Raw genomic sequence first — 19,511 nt, 5'->3', positions numbered from 1 at the left:
ATTTTCAAAGCAAATTTTCAAAGCTCTTCTAAAACTTGTAGTTATAAATGCTTTCTTCCAAATAAATACAGGATTATTGACAAGCCTATTATAGAACGCTGGAGGTGTTTCCCCTGTAAATTTTGCATTGGAAAAGTGCGCATCGTTTATGTGTAAAAACAACATTCTTTCCAAACGTTTTCTCAGAAAAGCAATTAAGTGAACGACACTTGGCTGTTTCAAAAAATGTCAGAGCTTATCAGCATGCCTAGGAACATAAACTTTACGCCTTTAATTTATTCTAACGTAAATAGTCTTTTGAAATTTCTGTCAAGCCGTCCCCCGAGACCCACCATTACACTTCTACATATGGTACCACATGGGACAGTTCATGGACATGGATATGAAATAGCTCATGTTTCACACATAAACAGGTTTTCATATTTTTACAGGGGTAGTGCTAAACATCATAGGTGGCAAAAAAAAAAGGAAGTGACATAAGACAAAGTAAGGGCTAAATTACGTGGGCGGTTTTACAGTGAAGCAACCAAAGGAAGTGTAGTAAGTTGAAACAGTGCACAGAAAAACTTAATTCAACTGTACTACTGATGTGTTTTGCTCAAAATCTGGGGGAGTTAAAATGTTTGTTAGAGGGGTGAAAAACTTATCTAGATCTGGGGGGGGGAGAAATCTGATGTTTGGGAGATGGTGAACCCTAAAAATCTATACATGTTTGGGTAATTTGATTCCGACCCTTTACCCCTTCTCCTATAGGCCGTATTCTCTGGTGGATTATTGTTCAGGTTGAGATGCAGAAATTCATGACTAAGTAAAAACAACATAGATGTACTCATAAGTACTCACTTAATATAAATCTGCCTGTTTACACCACGAAAACTTGCAATCAAGAGAGCTAGAGCCATCAAATATTCGACATTTATTTTCTATATCCGCCATATTGTTTTGTGTGAAATTCGCTAAATTTGCTGGCTCGTATTCAAAAAACGGCACTAAATAATGATTAACGATCAATCTTTCTAAGTTAATTTGAAATGATATGTTGAGCTATTAATCTTCCATAGCTGTTTGTGGACAAAAAGACTAAAAAATGAAATAACAATTCTTGAAATTGAATTGCGAAGGAGTCCTTCATCTTTTTGTGTAAATAATATAACGATAATAAATTGGCACATGAGATTGCGTACTCAGAATCCTTTGGTCGGCATCCAGCTCCTGCTGTACACACTGCTAAGCAGTGAATTCTTAATAGAACATTTCATTGAAATCGTTTATGAAGTTTTCATGTGTATCGTCGGTATCATCGTAATCGCTATCAGCGCACTCATCCGGCTCTTTCATTGGGCCGTCACCTTCAGAGGCGTAGTTACTGCAGTATTTCCTTCTTATTGCGGACTTTCGGAGTGAAGAATACAAGCTGGGGAAATCTGTCTAGCAAACGTTCCTTCAATCGTGAAGTCCTATAGCTTGAAGCATCGGCATTCTCGAAGCATCTAACTGTTTTGACAAACTTATCTTTAAGAACATTCATGTAATAGATTCCATGATTTTCTATGATTGCTTTCTTGATAAATTTGCAAAAATCTGCGAATGACTCTTCATATAAGCATTTGCGACCAGAACTACTTTCATTTGACTTTTTTGCACAGGTAGTATTATAAAGAAATGACGTGTAGCTTTTGTAGCCTTTACTATGATACTTTACTTCCAGGGCATTACATTCCTTGTCTAATATGTGGACCAGAATTCTTCGGTCCTCTTTCCTGGTTGCAGCTTCACGTAGTTTTCCGCCATCTTTCGTTTCTGCGGTAACTAGTTTGTCTAGAACTCGTTTTCTAGTTTCCTGAAAGAAAAATTGTAATTGCACATTCCTCACTATCATAAGACAACAAAAGTGAAATCATATTGTAGGTAGATTAAGTACAGAACATTACGATGTTACAAAACAGGTATTGGAATACCTGTACCATATTGGTTTATTTGTTACATTATTTACCGATTGAGTGACGAAGGACTTTTCTTGCTTGCATATTATGCATATTGATGGCAAAACTGCTTTAGTTTTTATCGGAGGTTTAGAACTGTCATGACAAAACGAGGATGATCGTAGCAGTTTCGTGTGAGGCTCATTTACATCTGTCGACTTATTTTCTTGTATATAGTTTTCATTGACAGTGGCTGCTGAAGCTTCAAACTTTTTGCTCATTCTTTTTTCAGCCCGTCTAATTAGGCCGACATTAGTGAACTTTGCATAGCAATTTCTATGGTACTTTAACTCTCCACGGTACTCAGCCAAAGGACTTTTCATGGACTGAATTTTTTTCATCAAATTTTTGTTCTTTTCAGCGTTGTCTTTCTGCTCACCATTGTATAGTAACCAAAGCTCGTGACAATGTAAAACTTTTTTCAAAGATGTCTCGGTAAAATCAGTCAATGGCCCATTTTCACCTTTAAAATGGATTACACAACCCCGCAAGCTCGCCATTGTTTTGTTTTGATCATTGTGCATGTTACGTGCGTGGTCCCGAAAGAATAACTATTAATTTTGGTTCTATTTCCACACGCAACAAAGATAGTGTGAGCCAGTTATATTTCTCAAACAATTTATTAACCAACGCGTAAATACTAAAGTAGATAAGTGTCTTAATAATAATATCAATAAGTATGAATAAAACTTATCTCCTCTGTCTGAGTACAACCGCGAGTCTTTATTCTTGAGCGTTCGTGAGTCCAACAATGACTCACAATAGTTTTCCAAATAGATTAAAGGCACAAAAGCCAAAAGATAGTATGGCATGAATGCCAAGATAGTTGTCTGGTAGATTGTAGCTTGTCAAACTACTTCGGTAGTCTATGCCTCCTAAGTTTATCTCCTCGTAGCTTGTGCTCGTAGGTTGTACTCAGTGGTGTAAACTACTCATATATATATAATATCTAATGGGAAGTATAGTGGTTTTGTGACCTACATCCCATACGCAATACAGAATGTTACAGCACTAAATAGTTAACCACAATAACAACAAATGCGGTTGTGGTTTCAAAATATGTTTACGCATGTACGCAAGCTTCTAGCGCATGCAAGCAAGCTTCTAGACTATGTCCTAATTAGTAATGACATTACAAAATGGATTTTAAAGTTAAAATATAAAAATATGGAATGCTTAGTAATATAATATAATTTAATAATAGGTTATAAATGATATTACATGATAGTAGTTGCTATCATGTAACAGTGCACCCGCAATTTTTGCTATATTGTCATCAGTTTCACAAATAAAACAAGATGGCGACAGGTAAAACTTTAAACGAATATTATGAAACTTTGGAGGACTGAAACACCAAAGATTGCAATTTCAAGAGATGCAAACAAATTAAATCATATTCAGTCAGTAATAATAAGTAGTTTTCTGTTATTTTTATGTAGTCATGAATTTTGGCATTTAGAAATCATTTTTAAGCACATTTTCTTGATACAGAATACGGCCTACTATTATCTTCTGTCAATCTGGCAAGATGTCATGACAAGTACACAGCATGAAGATATCAAAGTAGCTTTATGTGACATAATCAGTAGTGATAATAAATATTTTTTCATACAATCAAAACTAGTAATCGCAAATCTTAAAAAACCTATTTTATTTATTAATGATTATCAGAAAAATTATCAAAAAAAGTATTAATAGTACTTGACTGTTTCACCCAAAGTCAAGGTTTATAATATGCCTAGGAACACGTTTTCAGTTCAAAACAATGTTATTGTGATATGGACAAACGAACTTCTGCCAAACATTCTTGTTTATGCGGTCCAGTTAGAAAAGGCAGCAACAGGGCACATTTTGCAAATATGACATGACTCAGGTTTGAGATTTCACCACTGGAAATGGGTTTCACTGGTTTCACACCAATCCATCTCAGTCAAAATATCAAAATTTATACCTTCACGTGTCATAATCACTGGTCATAAAAAACATCTTCTCGTACAATCAATATTAGTTATCTCAAATCTAGAACAATGTATTACAAGGGACAAAAAAATGCGCGGCTATAAGGTAAACATGTCATTATTAAGCATACAGTTACATAAAGAAAAGATTTATGTCGGGTACTTTTTGGTTGATGATCATTTTTCAATGACTTATTGTGTTTATCTAGTTGCACATTACCGTTACACTTACAGTATGTCGCAATTATATCAATTTTGTTTGGAATTATAACTGGTCGGATAATTCATCTGTAAACTGTAGTTATGCTTACACATATTTTAAATTTTGTATATCTTATACACTATAAATTGGTTTTGATATATACTGAATTAAATGGAATTAATTACCCGCTACCATAAAAGAGAGTGTACAATTGAGCTTGGAACATTTGTACCTAAACATTGTTATCTACAGTGAAAATATCATGTATACTTGTAGCATTCACGATAAAAGGTCTTTGAACGTGGCATCCTTGATTTCCTTCAATCCAACTGGGTTTCCATTCAAAATGTTGTCCAGTCTATGCCGTTCATGTCCAAAAGGATGTTTTCTTTTTGTTGCCACATAATAAGCCACCATTCCTGCATTCTATTTTCAAAAAAAGGCACTGTTATAGTATGCTGTTTGATCATACACCAACCCCTATACGATGTACCTGTCGTTGTAATTTTGGCTTTTAGTCTTTTCACACAAAAATAAACAATGAAAACATTATTTTTATGTTCACACATGCAAGTAAACTGAATGCAGTGTTCATTTGCTTCAGAAAATAACAAGCTAAAAGTTAGCTAAATATGATAGCGGTATTTTGCAATAGAAAAAAGACAACATAAATGTCACATGTTATACACATGATAGGTTGACTGTCTCACAGTCAAGTATGTTGTTAAAAAATAGGTACGAATTGCGTACATGTGGTAAAATAATAAACACAGTACATTTTACATTAAATATGCTTGACACCAAATACGTTTGAGATTTCAGTAATACGCTCACAGTAAGAAAAGTGAAGTCTCCAAGATTTCTTAGAAATTTTGATGATTAATTTATTATAATTTTCACCAAAGACCAATTTCACTATAAATACTCGTCAACAACTGTTTTAAAACACTTTTTTGACGAAAATATCTTCCACACAACCGATAATTCAAAACCATTACGACTTTTTTGTTTTACACATATTTATGATAGCCATATTTCCGACGATACAGTGCCGATATTAATTAGTAAGCAATGTTTAATATTTGAAAGCTAGTAAGAACGCTTTGCACATTTGCAAGTGATCGTAAGTACTTAAAATGTAATTCCTGCCTATACTTTCAACTATTTGACTGCTGACACGTATCATATTACATAACTTTCATAGTCAATCTAGTTAGTCGCTCACGACTTACAAACATGCACTACCTTTTTGGTTCCGCTACGTAGATGACACAATCACAGCACTACATGCAGACGACATTGATGACTTTCATACTCACATCAACAAACAGAACAGCCACATACAATGTACCAAAGATGTCGAAGAAAACGGAACTCTTCTCGACTGTGCACAAATCATATGTGATTCACCAGACGCTCTACACAACGAAAACAACTATCTCAAACGTGTTTTTGAGAAAAACGACTATAACTCTGACTTTATCAAACGCAATACTTACAAACCCAACGAACCCAACGAAACGAACAACTCAGTGACAACAGCAACGATACCTTACATCAAAGGTACGTCTGAGACTATCTCGCGTATCTTACGACCATACAACATACGTGTCGCACATAAACCAATCACAACGTTACGACAAGTACTAACGAACATCAAGGACAAAGAACAACCCAACAAACGACAAGGTGCAGTTTACAAAATAAACTGCTCCGACTGCCACGCCTCCTATAACGGGAAAACTGGCAAGAACTTAAACATAAGACTTACTAAACACAAACGAGCTACTAAGAAACAAGACAAAACTAATCACATTGCCAAACATCACCGACTGACAAAACACAACATTGACTGGCAGTCGGCAAAATGCATTACTTACAGCATTGACTATAGACAACGGCTTACATTAGAAAGTTGGTATACCAACTTAGAACAAACCCCCCTGAACAGATCACAGCAATTACCGGCACCTTACAAACGACTTATTCACAATACAAACAAACGATCAACTAAAAACATTACACTTCACACTAATTCACAATGACAATACACAATTGACACCCACACATTTCCTGACACACAATACAATGACGTAAGAACCAGATAACAAATACGGCTAACCTGACGTTTACTCCTAACTCTACATTTACAAACATGTAACGATATTCCCGGGTTCAAACCACTTACTTTATTACATAGTCAACCTACGTTATATAAACCCTACACAAATAATAGTTGTAACTCGTAAAAGAGTCAAAAGCAAAAAATGTCTTTGTGGCTTTTTGGCTTTCATTCAACTGATTAACTCGCCAACAGACTAAGGTGATCTGCGAACCAAAGAGTTTACAAGCAAGGCTAATAAGTACAGAACCGGACTATAATCATGAAAAGTTATGATCGCCAACCAAGCCTGCATTTGCATATTATAAATAATTTGCTAAATCCATGAATCGATTTCATGTTTCACTCCGTATGAATGGATCACTAAAGGTCGTACATGTGTATGTTTTATAATATTAGGGCTAATATGCCTTCCACAATTTTTTGTCGATTGCAAATAACTTTTGTTTCATAGTTTGAACGAGGATAAACGTTTTACATAATGTAAATATTTCGATGTATTTAATACACATTGAAAAGTATTATGCGTTCAAATTCATTGTCACAATGATAACTATACTACTCAGTTCAATCAACAATAAATAATTGCTGTAAATTCTCGATCACAATGCACTAATGAGCAATCGAGATACCAAATATAACCAAAATATAACAACAGTTATTCTCAACGTATATTCTCAACAAGTTTTGCGACGTTAATCGACACATATGATAGCAAATTTTTAAAGAGAAATTAGCTATAAAACCAAATTTTATACAGTAACAATTTGGGCAATTGTTGGTTTAAAGTCACAACTTAAATATAGTACACACATTGTCAAATAAATGTGTCTAGTGAAAATTTGCCATCATAAATTACCATTTATTTTTTGCTGAGAATCACGGTCTAAAAAGCTAGGGTCTTTAACTCTAAACTTCTGAAGTATCCGAGTCTTTGACATCGCTTTCTGAAAAGCCAGGGTCTCTAGCCAGACTATAGGAGAAGTCATTTTTTCATCCATGTAGTGGCAAAATATGTCAAAACCAAAAAATCTGCAATCATCAAAAATTATTTGTAAGTGCAGTACAATAAATATCATTTACGCTAAGTTTGAATAAAATGAAAGTTAAAACAGAGCGAAATTTTTTACATAAAAGGTCACAGTTACCACATGGTTTAAACAGTTCTAAAGCAACAAACTGTACAATGTACATTTCAATAAAATTCTTGGATAATTATACTTTAGGTGTTATTTAGACCAAATATATGTGAAGACTCTCTTAAAACTCAAATGAAGTTTCATCTTTACAGCAACTTATCCCTTTGATTCAAAACAAATTAAATGCGTTGCACTTAAAAAATTAAAAAAACCATAATTGCCAGTGGCGTAGCTAGGAAAAATAGTCACTCCCGCCAATCCATCTCGCGCCGGAGGCGCGACCCCACTAGGGGGGTCCGGGGGCATGCTCCCCGGAAAATTTTGAAACCAGAGCCTTGGAAACAGCATTTCCTGCGATTTCGAGGGCGAATTATTTGTTGTACAATAATTTATAAAAACCTATTTTTGTTAGCTGCATTCTTAATGTGGCAATCGTTGAAACTGCAACTAGTTAAAAAGGTACTAAAGGTGGCTCAGAGAAACGTTACGCAGGAGACAATTGTCCCCTAAAACATAATTTACTCATCACTGCCCTGCATAAACAGAAGAAATTTGTATTAGCACAAAAATAATATAGTATACGACACTTCTAAAGTGCATAGAGAGATTTTTCTTAGCATTCTACTTGTTAGTTTAAACTTGTTTAGATTGGGGCAAGTAGACAGGGATGGCTTTATTCTTTAAAGTTATGCTTAATTTTCTCAATGAAGTACCATGTATTATACGAACAAATATCAAAACACATACTATACTCATCATTTATAAAGAAAGGCCAGCCTCCTGGTTTTTCTACAAATTTTCAACCACCTCGTTATGCAACACCTCTGATTCCTCTTTCTTTTCAATGATATCTTTGTGAATAGATATTCTACACAAAGAGCTAAGCCGACCTTGACCCATTCTATTTCTTAAATAGCTTTTACCCTTTTAAGCAAGAAAACGACCTCTCTACTGAAGCACTTGCCACTGCCAACACACCATTCAATTTTAACAAATTTACCACTTGACCTAAACTCGACTGGAGATTAAATTTGAAGATGTATTTAAGAACCTCATTACTGCACTCTTTGTGAAAGTCCTTGTCGTTGTAAATGAAGGAAAGTTGACTCTCCAAAGTTTGGATGTCAAAAGAGGACTATACTTATCTTTGAGAAGATTGATCTTCTCCTGTGGAACTATGCCCTTCCATGTAGTAAATAGTTTAGGATTTACAAGGTCTAAAAACTCGAACTGATTAATATCTTGAAATCGTTCACTTAACATGCCTTTAATGGAATCAATAATCTCAAAATAAAGCTGTTTGTAATTGTATCTACTATCTGCTCTGGTTGCTGGTGGGCCTACTTTTTCTAGTGCAGTTTGGTAAAACTCGGTGAAAGCTTGATCTGTGCGAAGTGACACAATAAACTGCTTGAAATTGTCAATCTTGCTTATGCCATAGTTAAAATGGGTTTCCTATTTTGAAGAATGGAATACAAAATTGTGGACTGTTCTAAAATCCTGTAAAAAACACACACTAGAAAACAAAAGAGAAAGCTATCAAGATAATGCAGTAAGCCACTTATTTTACTTAATGACTCATCATCCCACCCAGCTGGTTGTTCAAGTACCCCTCAAAATATCTAAAAGTTTTCATAGTTTTTGTGCAATACATTGATTAATCTAGAGCGATAATACCATCTTGTTTCACCAGGGCAGGAAACTCAAGGTTGTTAGATGTGAGAAAAGCTTTTCTTTTGGGGCATTGCTTGTAAATGTGCTGAATGTAGCTATATTAATAAAAAGATTTTAACAGGAGAAATTGATGAGGCTGACTGGCATAGGACCAGGTTCAATCTATGAGCTGCACAATGAACAAAATGAGCAAAAGGATACTCTTGTCGAACCAATGCTTGAACACCATTGATATGGCCAGACATGACAGAAGCACCATCATATGTTTGTAAAACCAGTTTTCTTTTATATTAGAATACTCACCAAGTTTATCTTTGACAACTTGTGATATTGCTGTGGCATTTCTGTTCATACTTACATCCACAAATCCTAATTGCCTCTCCATAATTTCACTTGCTTTGTCAAACCGAGCAATAACACTTAGCTGCTCTTTGGTGGAGACATCAGATGCTTCATCAACCTGAATACTCATAAATGTGCAATCATTTATTTCCTTTCTGATTTCATCTTCAATAATTGAATCAAGACAGCTGATAAGACCATTTTGAATTTCTGGGGAGACTCCAGTAAATCTTCTGTCACCAACTATATCAGATTCTGCTATTCTACTGTGCAGTCGACGCTCAAATACAGAATCAAACTTAGCAAAACATTCGAGCAACTCTCTATAATTACCTTTGTTCAAGCTACCTTCGGACTCATTGTGACCTCTACATGGCAACTCTTGCTTTGACAAATACAGCACGGCCTCAGTAACAGTTTTAAAATTTCTCGATTTTGTCTTACCTCCTCATTGTGACGCTGAATCTCATTTCTTCTAGCGAGGGACATAAGACAATCAATTCGTTCACTAGCTCCATACGTTTTCCATGTCTTAAATGCAGTCAAATGCGATTTAGATTTTTCATGCTTCTTAGCATCAGACATAATACTCCGCATATCGTTGTAGCCATTCTTAGTCCACGATGGCGATGTTTTGGGGAAAACATTAGACATGGCCAACAAAACACTTTCTGCAAGGTTGTACTGCCACACAGCCAGTCCTTCGCCTCATACCAATCTCTCTGAAATGCTCTTCCCTTATTTTGGATAGTTAAATCAGGAGTAGGCCGTTCATGAACGATAACATTCTGTTCGACCGACGATCGAGCAGAGAACGGTTTAGCTAATAAGCTATTTACTAAATCAACATCAGTTGAGCAAATCGCAGTCGCACTTGAAGCCATTGTGTCATATACAAATACAAAATAGCAATTTGAGAGTAAACACAATGGAAAATTAATACCGACAATGACACGTAATTTGATAATCACTAATCGCTGTACTCGTATTAAAAGGTCGAATAATTATAACCTCCGCCAATTTAAAATAGCGGGAGTTCGACTATAAAAACAGCAGATTTGAGCATGCGTCAAGTCCCTTAGCCAACCAGAACTCAAAACTTCTTATATAGAATTATATTGTATGTTCCGCCCTCTGAAGATGGGCGGAATACGTGGAGAATCGCGCGAGTATGCAATGTGCGAGAAAAGGCGGTTGCTAGGTTACATAACAAATCTTGAGATTTTGTTGTATTACGATTACGAACCACCTAATAAAAGCGTAAATATGAACGAATAAAACATAATATTACAAATTGTTCGTGAAATAATGTATATCTTATGTCCAAATAGAATATTTATTATTTTTTTGGGAAATTTCTACTCCCGCCGGGCGGGAGTAGCGGGACCGCTAGCTACGCCACTGATAATTGCACAGTGTTAATTGTGATGCATGGTTCTTTAGTCAGATAGATATGAATGACATCACTGAACTGTGTATATATTTGCTATAATTGTGAATAGTTAAAATTCCCCCAAACTGGGAATACTGTCGGAAACATAAACCAGAGTTAAACAGAGTTAAACTTGTAGCGAGAGACTTGCCGAGCGGAAATCGAATACGTGTGATAAAAATCAATGCCCAACATAAAGTTCTGATTAGAGCCATAGAAATAGACCAAAAAAAAACAAATTGTGAAATTTAAATTTATTGTGACGTTTCGTCTTTACTCAAGACATCTTCAGACAAATAATAAATAGGACGTTAAGACAAGGTATTATATTTACAAAAAGGTGTTAAATTACTACTAAAGGAAGCGGTGTCGAATGGATATATGATAAGGAAGTTTGGAAGTGAAATGAAGAGAAATTAAAAGAGGTTAAGTGGAATGGAGTTTCCTTGCACATTAAGTGAAGGCTTGTGTTTATTGATTAGAAGGCTTTCATGGATGGAGAGTTCATAAGTATCGTTGGAAGAGGAGATTATTTTAAAGTCGTCTAAGTTGGGGGTGTGTCCAGTTGCGTTAATGTGAGCAAGAATGCATGATGATGCAGGGTGGGAAACTTGGTTGCCTGTAAGGGGATATTCCCTGCGTCTGAAAATCTGGTGTGTAGATGACGACGTGGTTTGACCCACATACGAAGCGTTGCAGCTTCGACACTTGAATAAATAGACTACACCAGATCTCAGAGGCTTGGGAATTTTGTCCTAAAGGGAAGAAAGAAGAGATACGTTGAGAAGGGCGGAAAACAAATTTAATGGATATATGTGGGAAGGCTGCAGCACAAAGGTTATTGATTTGTGTGCGAATTTGAAGGAGTGTATGCCGGTGAAAGGAAGACAGAAATAGATGGGCATTTTGTGAGCAGTCAAGACAGGTGGTTTAGGGCAAAGGTGTTGTTAAGGAAGCGACGTGTGATTTGGTCAATTATACGTGAAGGAAAACCGTTTTTGGTGAGTGACTTTCTGGTAAATTCGAGTTGTGTATGAAAATTTTCGTAAGTAGAGCAAAGGTTGAAGATGCGGTGAAGTAAGCAGGAGACTAATGAAAGTTTGTAAGTAAGTGGGATGAAGCTGTGGAAGTTGGTGAAGAGGCCAGTGAAAGTAGGTTTGCGGTAGACGGAAGTGGTGAATTTTCCATTAGTACGAGAGATATCAATGTCAAGAAATGAGAGCTTTCTGTTTTGTTCGACTTCAGATGTGAATGTGATGTTAGGGTGTTGTCGGTTCAGGTAGTCAAGAAAGAGAGGGACGTGATCGGAGGAATGAAAAAGTAAAAAACAGTCGTCAACGTAGCGTCGGTAAAGTAGTGGTTTGAATGAAGAAGGACAATTATTGAGCCAGGATTTTTCGTGAAAGGACATGAATATATCAGCAAAGAGAGGGCCCAATGGACTGCCCATAGCCACACCATCAATTTGCTGATACATTTTCCCGTTAAAGATAAAGTGACAGTTCTTAACAGCTAGAGAGAGTAGTTTTTCAAATTCTGTTGCAGTGAGTCCGTTGAAGTACTGGTGGTTGTTAAAAATGCTTTTGGATATTATGTGGATGGTTTCGTCAACAGGTATGTTAGTAAATAGGCATACGACATCAAAACTAGCAAGGACAACATTACTGGAGTTGATATCGCAGTTTAGGATTTCTTCAACAAACGAGAAAGAGTCTTTGATGATGAGGTTGCTTATAGTGAAGGGCTTTAGGAGTGGGATGAAAAACTTTGCTAAATTATACGAATAGTGATTAATGGAGGAAAGAATGGGTCTGAGAGGGATGTTACATTTATGTATTTTAGGAAGGCCATATAATATACAGAAGGCCATATAATATATTTAGAAAATTCCAACGACTTGAACTCAAGCTAGGAAAAGCAAAACTCGACTTGGATTTTCTTACGACATGCAGAAAGCGCTCTGTGATACCAAGATTCCTGTGGTTCAAAGTAGCTAGTCGTCGCTTACAAAACTCTAGCGCTTATCGCCAATGCCAAAATAAACTTCTTCAAGAAGAAATAAACGGGAAACACGCTCGTATACGCGTCCTCTCAGCACAACTAACACAAGCACACTCCAACCTGGCGTTACTAATCTCCAAAATTGACTTTATACACCTTAAGAATGTCTCCGATCGTGAAAATTCAAGAAAACCAACGCAACATCAACATATCCAAGATCGCAAACTTTTCCGTCTCACTTCCAAACATGACAACAACATCCCAATCGACCCTGATAAAGTGGTGTTCAACTTCTCAAACCGCCTCATTACTGACAGAGAGAAAGAAATCCTTTCAAAAGGCTTAAACTTTTCCATCCCACCGAAAAAGTTAAACATTTGCACCTTCTTAACACCCTTTGAAAAACTCTACAACCGTCTCAAACGAGAACCTGTTAATGAATCATCAGGATTTTTTCCAGACTCGATCAAATGCAAATTAAAAGACATTGCTCACTCAGGTTTCCGAAGTTACAGCCCACCACCTTTTCTATATTCACAAGAAGACTTGAACATTTTAAATAATTTAAAACGACAGAACTATCCTCATCACTAAACCTGACAAAGGAAATGGCATCGTTATACTTAACAAAGACGACTACACAAAGAAAATGGACACACTCTTATCTGACACTACAAAGTTTCAACCTCTTAATGGAGATCCAGTCAAAGTCACTTTACAACGAGAAAATCAAGTGAAATCTTTATTTAAAAAGTTGAAAGATGCCAAATCTATCGGCCAAGAAACGTACAAAGAACTTTACCCTACTGGTTCACGAATAGGTATATTATATGGCCTTCCTAAAATACATAAATGTAACATCCCTCTCAGACCCATTCTTTCCTCCATTAATCACTATTCGTATAATTTAGCAAAGTTTTTCATCCCACTCCTAAAGCCCTTCACTATAAGCAACCTCATCATCAAAGACTCTTTCTCGTTTGTTGAAGAAATCCTAAACTGCGATATCAACTCCAGTAATGTTGTCCTTGCTAGTTTTGATGTCGTATCCCTATTTACTAACATACCTGTTGACGAAACCATCCACATAATATCCAAAAGCATTTTTAACAACCACCAGTACTTCAACGGACTCACTGCAACAGAATTTGAAAAACTACTCTCTCTAGCTGTTAAGAACTGTCACTTTATCTTTAACGGGAAAATGTATCAGCAAATTGATGGTGTGGCTATGGGCAGTCCATTGGGCCCTCTCTTTGCTGATATATTCATGTCCTTTCACGAAAAATCCTGGCTCAATAATTGTCCTTCTTCATTCAAACCACTACTTTACCGACGCTACGTTGACGACTGTTTTTTACTTTTTCATTCCTCCGATCACGTCCCTCTCTTTCTTGACTACCTGAACCGACAACACCCTAACATCACATTCACATCTGAAGTCGAACAAAACAAGCTCTCATTTCTTGACATTGATATCTCTCGTACTAATGGAAAATTCACCACTTCCGTCTACCGCAAACCTACTTTCACTGGCCTCTTCACCAACTTCCACAGCTTCATCCCACTTACTTACAAACTTTCATTAGTCTCCTGCTTACTTCACCGCATCTTCAATCTTTGCTCTACTTACGAAAATTTTCATACACAACTCGAATTTACCAGAAAGTCACTCACCAAAAAACGGTTTTCCTTCACGTATAATTGACCAAATCACACGTCGCTTCCTTAACAACACCTTTGCCCCTAAACCACCTGTCTTGACTGCTCACAAAATGCCCATCTATTTCTGTCTTCCTTTCACCGGCATACACTCCCTTCAAATTCGCACACAAATCAATAACCTTTGTGCTGCAGCCTTCCCACATATATCCATTAAATTTGTTTTCCGCCCTTCTCAACGTATCTCTTCTTTCTTCCCCTTTAAGGACAAAATTCCCAAACCTCTGAGATCTGGTGTAGTCTATTTATTCAAGTGTCGAAGCTGCAACGCTTCGTATGTGGGTCAAACCACACGTCATCTACACACCAGATTTTCGGAGCACTTGGGAATATCCCCCCTTACAGGCAACCAAGTTTCCCACCCTGCATCATCATGCATTCTTGCTCACATTAACGCAACTGGACACACCCCCAACTTAGACGACTTTAAAATAATCTCCTCTTCCAACGATACTTATGAACTCTCCATCCATGAAAGCCTTCTAATCAATAAACACAAGCCTTCACTTAATGTGCAAGGAAACTCCATTCCACTTAACCTCTTTTAATTTCTCTTCATTTCACTTCCAAACTTCCTTATCATGTATCCATTCGACACCGCTTCCTTTAGTAGTAATTTAACACCTTTTTGTAAATATAATACCTTGTCTTAACGTCCTATTTATTATTTGTCTGAAGATGTCTTGAGTAAAGACGAAACGTCACAATAAATTTAAATTTCACAATTTGTTTTTTTTTTTTGGTCTATTTCTATGGTTCTAATCAGAACTTTATGTTGGGCATTGATTTTTATCACACGTATTAGAGTTAAACTTATTCTTCATCGTAAGTGATCATTGACATGCAAACGTCAAACTAGATGCACTGTATTAAATCAAATGCTGATGAATCCAGACAATTTCTGTTTAATCGTTTAAAAATTTGCAGTTGTCAAACAATCGAAGACGAAGTAAATTTTTCATACAAATGATTAGAACAGTGTCTTCTTCTGCGATGTACATAGTTAATAACATTTTGTAATGAAGAAGAGTTAAGGTATAATACACCTTGTGAAAGTTTCTGAAATGATAAAAGTCAAGATCCCATACGTCTGTAATTTTACTTCTTGGCAGAAAAACGAAGCAAAAAACATTACAATTCAATGGAATTGTTTTAGTTTTAACAGTCTGCATCACTCAAATATTTTGTTTAATGATATGCAGAAAATCTTTCCTTATAACAACAAAATCTGACAATTTTGATAAAGAGAAATAAATAACATCAACAAAGTCTTGACAGTTAAATTTAACGTGTGACGCAATATAATTTTTTCTTGTTATACGTACGTACTGAAAGAATTCACAAATCCCAGTTTATTATAAACGTGGCAGTCTTTTATCATGTGAAGAACACAATACAGCTAAGTCTGGAAAACTTACAGATAATTCCCCTGTCTGTAATGAGTATTCCGAAAACACTTACTTCAATACCGTTCTCTTTCAGATTGGAACCATCAATCGTTATACTTTGTTTCGCATGTCTTCATACAAAAATGTTCTTTTAAAAATGCAAGAATTTCAAAAGAAATGAAACACATACTACGTGTTCTTTAAGAAGAGAAGGGTAGTGATTGGATAATTCTCAAAATTTCTCAATGAAATGTTATATGCGTATGTATTTAAAAAAAGATTTCAGTAACATACACATTAAACAACAGTGTCTTCTTGTGTGTCATGTGTGAACCAGTAGCTTCATAAGGTCCACATAGCCAAGTAACACTAAAAAAAAGCACAAAAGTAAAATCGTTTTTTCATTTAATCTTATTGCCTGTAGCACGTCAGTGATTATAATCTGGGATGAATAGAAACTTGCTCAGGAATTGAGCCAGACTGAAAGCTTGGTTGTGCAGTGTAAATGTTTTCAAACTTAAAGCTAAAATACATTTCAGAGACATGCACATTTAAGAACGTGATCTTCTTGTTTGAGTCAGCAACTCCACATGGTCCACATGGCCAAGTCACACTAAACAGCACAAAAATAAAATCTTAATTTCTATTTAGCTTTACTGTATAGAGCATGTCAGTGATTATAATATGTAATAAATAGAAATTGGCTCAGTGGCATAAAAGGATTGACAGTTTGATTGTGCAGTAAAAACAACAGATTTCTATAAACAGAAACAATGCTAAACTGACCAAACTGCCAGGCTGGCTACACCAAACATGCTGTAACCTTTAATGGTAATAAGTAAACAAATACAAATCTATCTTGGTGACAGTTTTCAAAAGCACAAAGTAAAACTTGCTTGAAACAAAATAAACACTTTAACTTTTGTAAGGCTATCCGCAATCCAAAATCCAACTCTACCATGATGTATGATTATACACGTATACATCCCAAGTGCAGGAGTCACAATTGTACTGTGGTGATAGCTGGGAGAGCACATTGTTAATAACACATTGTATATAACCATACTATTCTATATTCATACATCAGTTCATTTGTACACCTTTAAAAAATGCCATCAAATGTTACAAGCAAGTTAGAAATAATCAACAATCATTCTTTCAAATGGGAATCTTATAAAAGACAAAAAGAGATGTACAAAAATTTACAGAAGAAGAAATTTAATCACTAACAAGGTTGGAAGTAGAATAAAACATTTTCACTTCATCATAATTAATAATCATGAAAGTGCTCACCATATGCAGATGATAAGATGGCGAAATTATTTTGATCTTTAGCTAAGAATGCCCAAGGTATGCCTTTTGTTAGTGATAAAACTTCTTTGCAAATTCAATCAAAACTGGCAGTCAATCTTGTTCAAAGAAGCATGCAGTTGGTTCATAAGAAACATTCATACAATATTAATTAATCAGAACTCAATAAAGACACAAACCTTCATTTTCCTCAACAGCAACAAAAACGAGATAATGTATATACTGGTGAGATAATAACTAAATCCTGTTGCAATTACAGGAGGAGGAATGTCTTCAAGTGTATTGACCTGAAAGTAAAGCAAATTTTAGATTTAAGCAAAAGGCATATTTCTTGTTAGACACACAAGTTTCAAGTTCTTAATAAGTAAATCACCAAAATTTCTTCGCAATTTGCACAAAAATCCACCAACCTTATCTTGAGTTTCAAGGAAATAATCACAGAGCATCCTAACACTTCTTCAATTTTTTTCCCAACATACATCCTTGAAATACAAGAAAGAGATCCTATGACCAATGGTAATATCTGACATCTAAACTTTGTGTAAAATTTTGATGCCAATTGTTAACGTCACGATTTTCATGTCATTTTCATTTTGTATGTGTTTAGTGCACAGTTTGGTGTTAGTATGAATCATGTCACGTGATTGATAATTACGCTCAACCCTGAATGGTTGATGTTGAACAAACTATAAATCATTGTTAAACCGCTTATAATAAAACGTATAAAAAAGTAGGAATATAAAATGTGCGTATATTTATCTTACGAAGTGGCAAAAATATAAAAAATTATTTCATATTTACATCGGGATTCAGGGTAGTGGTGCTTCCTTTTAAAAATAGTTAACGTTCCTATGTCTAAATCTAAACCAATATAAACTTAAGTTAACTCCTCCCGAGGCCACATAAACGTACACGTAATGGTAAAAGACTGACAAGAAAATGCTCTGCAAGGCTTAATAAATTGCTTTCTGATCATTAGATATTCATGATCATTAAAAACCTTGGAAACATGATCCAGAAGTTTTAGCCACCATTGTGTTCTGTATTCAGGATTATGAAAGCAGAATCAGAATTTTACTGCAATATCGGACAATTTGTACATGTTGCAATACACAGGAAACTCAAAACTTCTTCTCAGTTGCTTATTGAAGGCTTAGGAGTAAAAATATGACTAAAAACGGTTTTTCCTTGTCGTTTCTGCCTACGTCTAAACAGGAATATCAAAATTACAATGGAATGGCTTGTTTTGCTTTTTGTCATACATGAATATAATTTTATTCAAAAATTTCAAAAGATCACTTCAAGAAATAGATTTGTAAGAAAGTTGGTGTGCTATTTAGGGTTTATTAGAAGGGAGAAATTTGATCCAGAATAATTTGCGTACTCAAGCCTTTGATCTTAAATGTAAAGCAAATGAGCAAAAAAATTAAAATTGTCAGTTGTTACATCATAAAAATATAGTACTAATTTAACAGATATGTGGTCATATAAGACAGTAGTTTATGATGTGACATCATGCTTTGTGACGTGTTTTAGCTGTTTCCTTACGGGAAGACATGTTCGTTAATTGTAAACTTTATCTACGAAGCGGCATCTCACGGGGGGTAAAACCCCTATTTCCACGTGCAAGCAATTTATTGGGGAAAATTTAGCGTCCTACATAAACATATATTTCTCATGTTTTTCCTTAAAATCAACCGCTCGATTGTAGTCCACTACAAACAATGGTAGAAAAGAAATGTTTTGATTTTTTTAGCCATGACAACGTGTGATGCCCTTTTATTTGAAAAGTCTTTCTCACAATTGGTGTGAAGACATCAATTTGCAATGTTTACAACTTAGAAATAGAAAAGAGTTTAGAGAAAATAGTTGTAATATTTCTTCGTTATTTCCTCAATTACATCATCATCAAGTTCATGTTTTCCTTTGTTTCAATTTGTCATTTGACCTGAGAAAAAAGACTCCTTTGGCTTGCCAATCTTATAAAATAGTTCTTGTAGTGGTCTTGTCCTTGGTCAATCATATCGGTGAAGAGCAATGTCGATTTTAACTGTTATACTCATTCACCTTTAAGTCTAATTACTAAAATTATAACCATGCCAAAATCTAGAGAGAGTTTATTACAAATGATTTTTACATCTATAAAAACATTCCTCAAACATAATTTGCGGTGTGTAAAATGTTTATATATTGATTTGTGTTGTTTCAATTGAAAAAGGTTTTGAGTTCTGGTTTGTT

The 19,511-nt window shown here is 35.4% G+C and overlaps 2 protein-coding genes and 1 long non-coding RNA gene across 3 annotated transcripts in view; all 3 read right to left on the bottom strand.

The window, feature by feature from the left end:
• Positions 1-19,511, bottom strand: part of LOC124438153 — a 281,486-nt gene that overhangs the window by 109,218 nt on the left and 152,757 nt on the right. The window lies entirely within an intron of this gene.
• Positions 1,109-2,930, bottom strand: LOC124438172. Its single transcript, XM_046988187.1, has 2 exons — positions 1,994-2,930; positions 1,109-1,840 (listed from the first exon to the last, which is right to left on the bottom strand). The coding sequence occupies exons 1-2, from the start codon at positions 2,504-2,506 to the stop codon at positions 1,364-1,366; spliced, it is 990 nt and encodes a 329-aa protein (XP_046844143.1). The 5' UTR covers positions 2,507-2,930; the 3' UTR covers positions 1,109-1,363.
• On the bottom strand, positions 16,217-18,310 carry LOC124438204. The gene is made up of 3 exons (XR_006946013.1): positions 17,684-18,310; positions 17,453-17,560; positions 16,217-16,575 (listed from the first exon to the last, which is right to left on the bottom strand). It is a non-coding gene; the product is annotated as an uncharacterized LOC124438204 (long non-coding RNA).

Source organism: Xenia sp. Carnegie-2017, unplaced genomic scaffold, assembly GCF_021976095.1.
Source record: "Xenia sp. Carnegie-2017 unplaced genomic scaffold, XeniaSp_v1 HiC_scaffold_19, whole genome shotgun sequence".
Classification (NCBI taxonomy): Eukaryota; Metazoa; Cnidaria; class Anthozoa; order Malacalcyonacea; family Xeniidae; genus Xenia; species Xenia sp. Carnegie-2017.
Note: the sequence above shows the minus strand (reverse complement) of the source record. Positions and strands in the feature narration are given on the sequence as shown.

Bases quoted from the DNA above. Each gene is read 5' to 3' on its own strand.
- LOC124438172 (XM_046988187.1), bottom strand. From the start codon at position 2,506: ATGCACAATGATCAAAACAAAACAATGGCGAGCTTGCGGGGTTGTGTA. The intron at 1,841-1,993 runs GTAAATAATGTA...TTTTTCTTTCAG, and splicing joins AGTCCTTCGTCACTCAATCG to GAAACTAGAAAACGAGTTCT.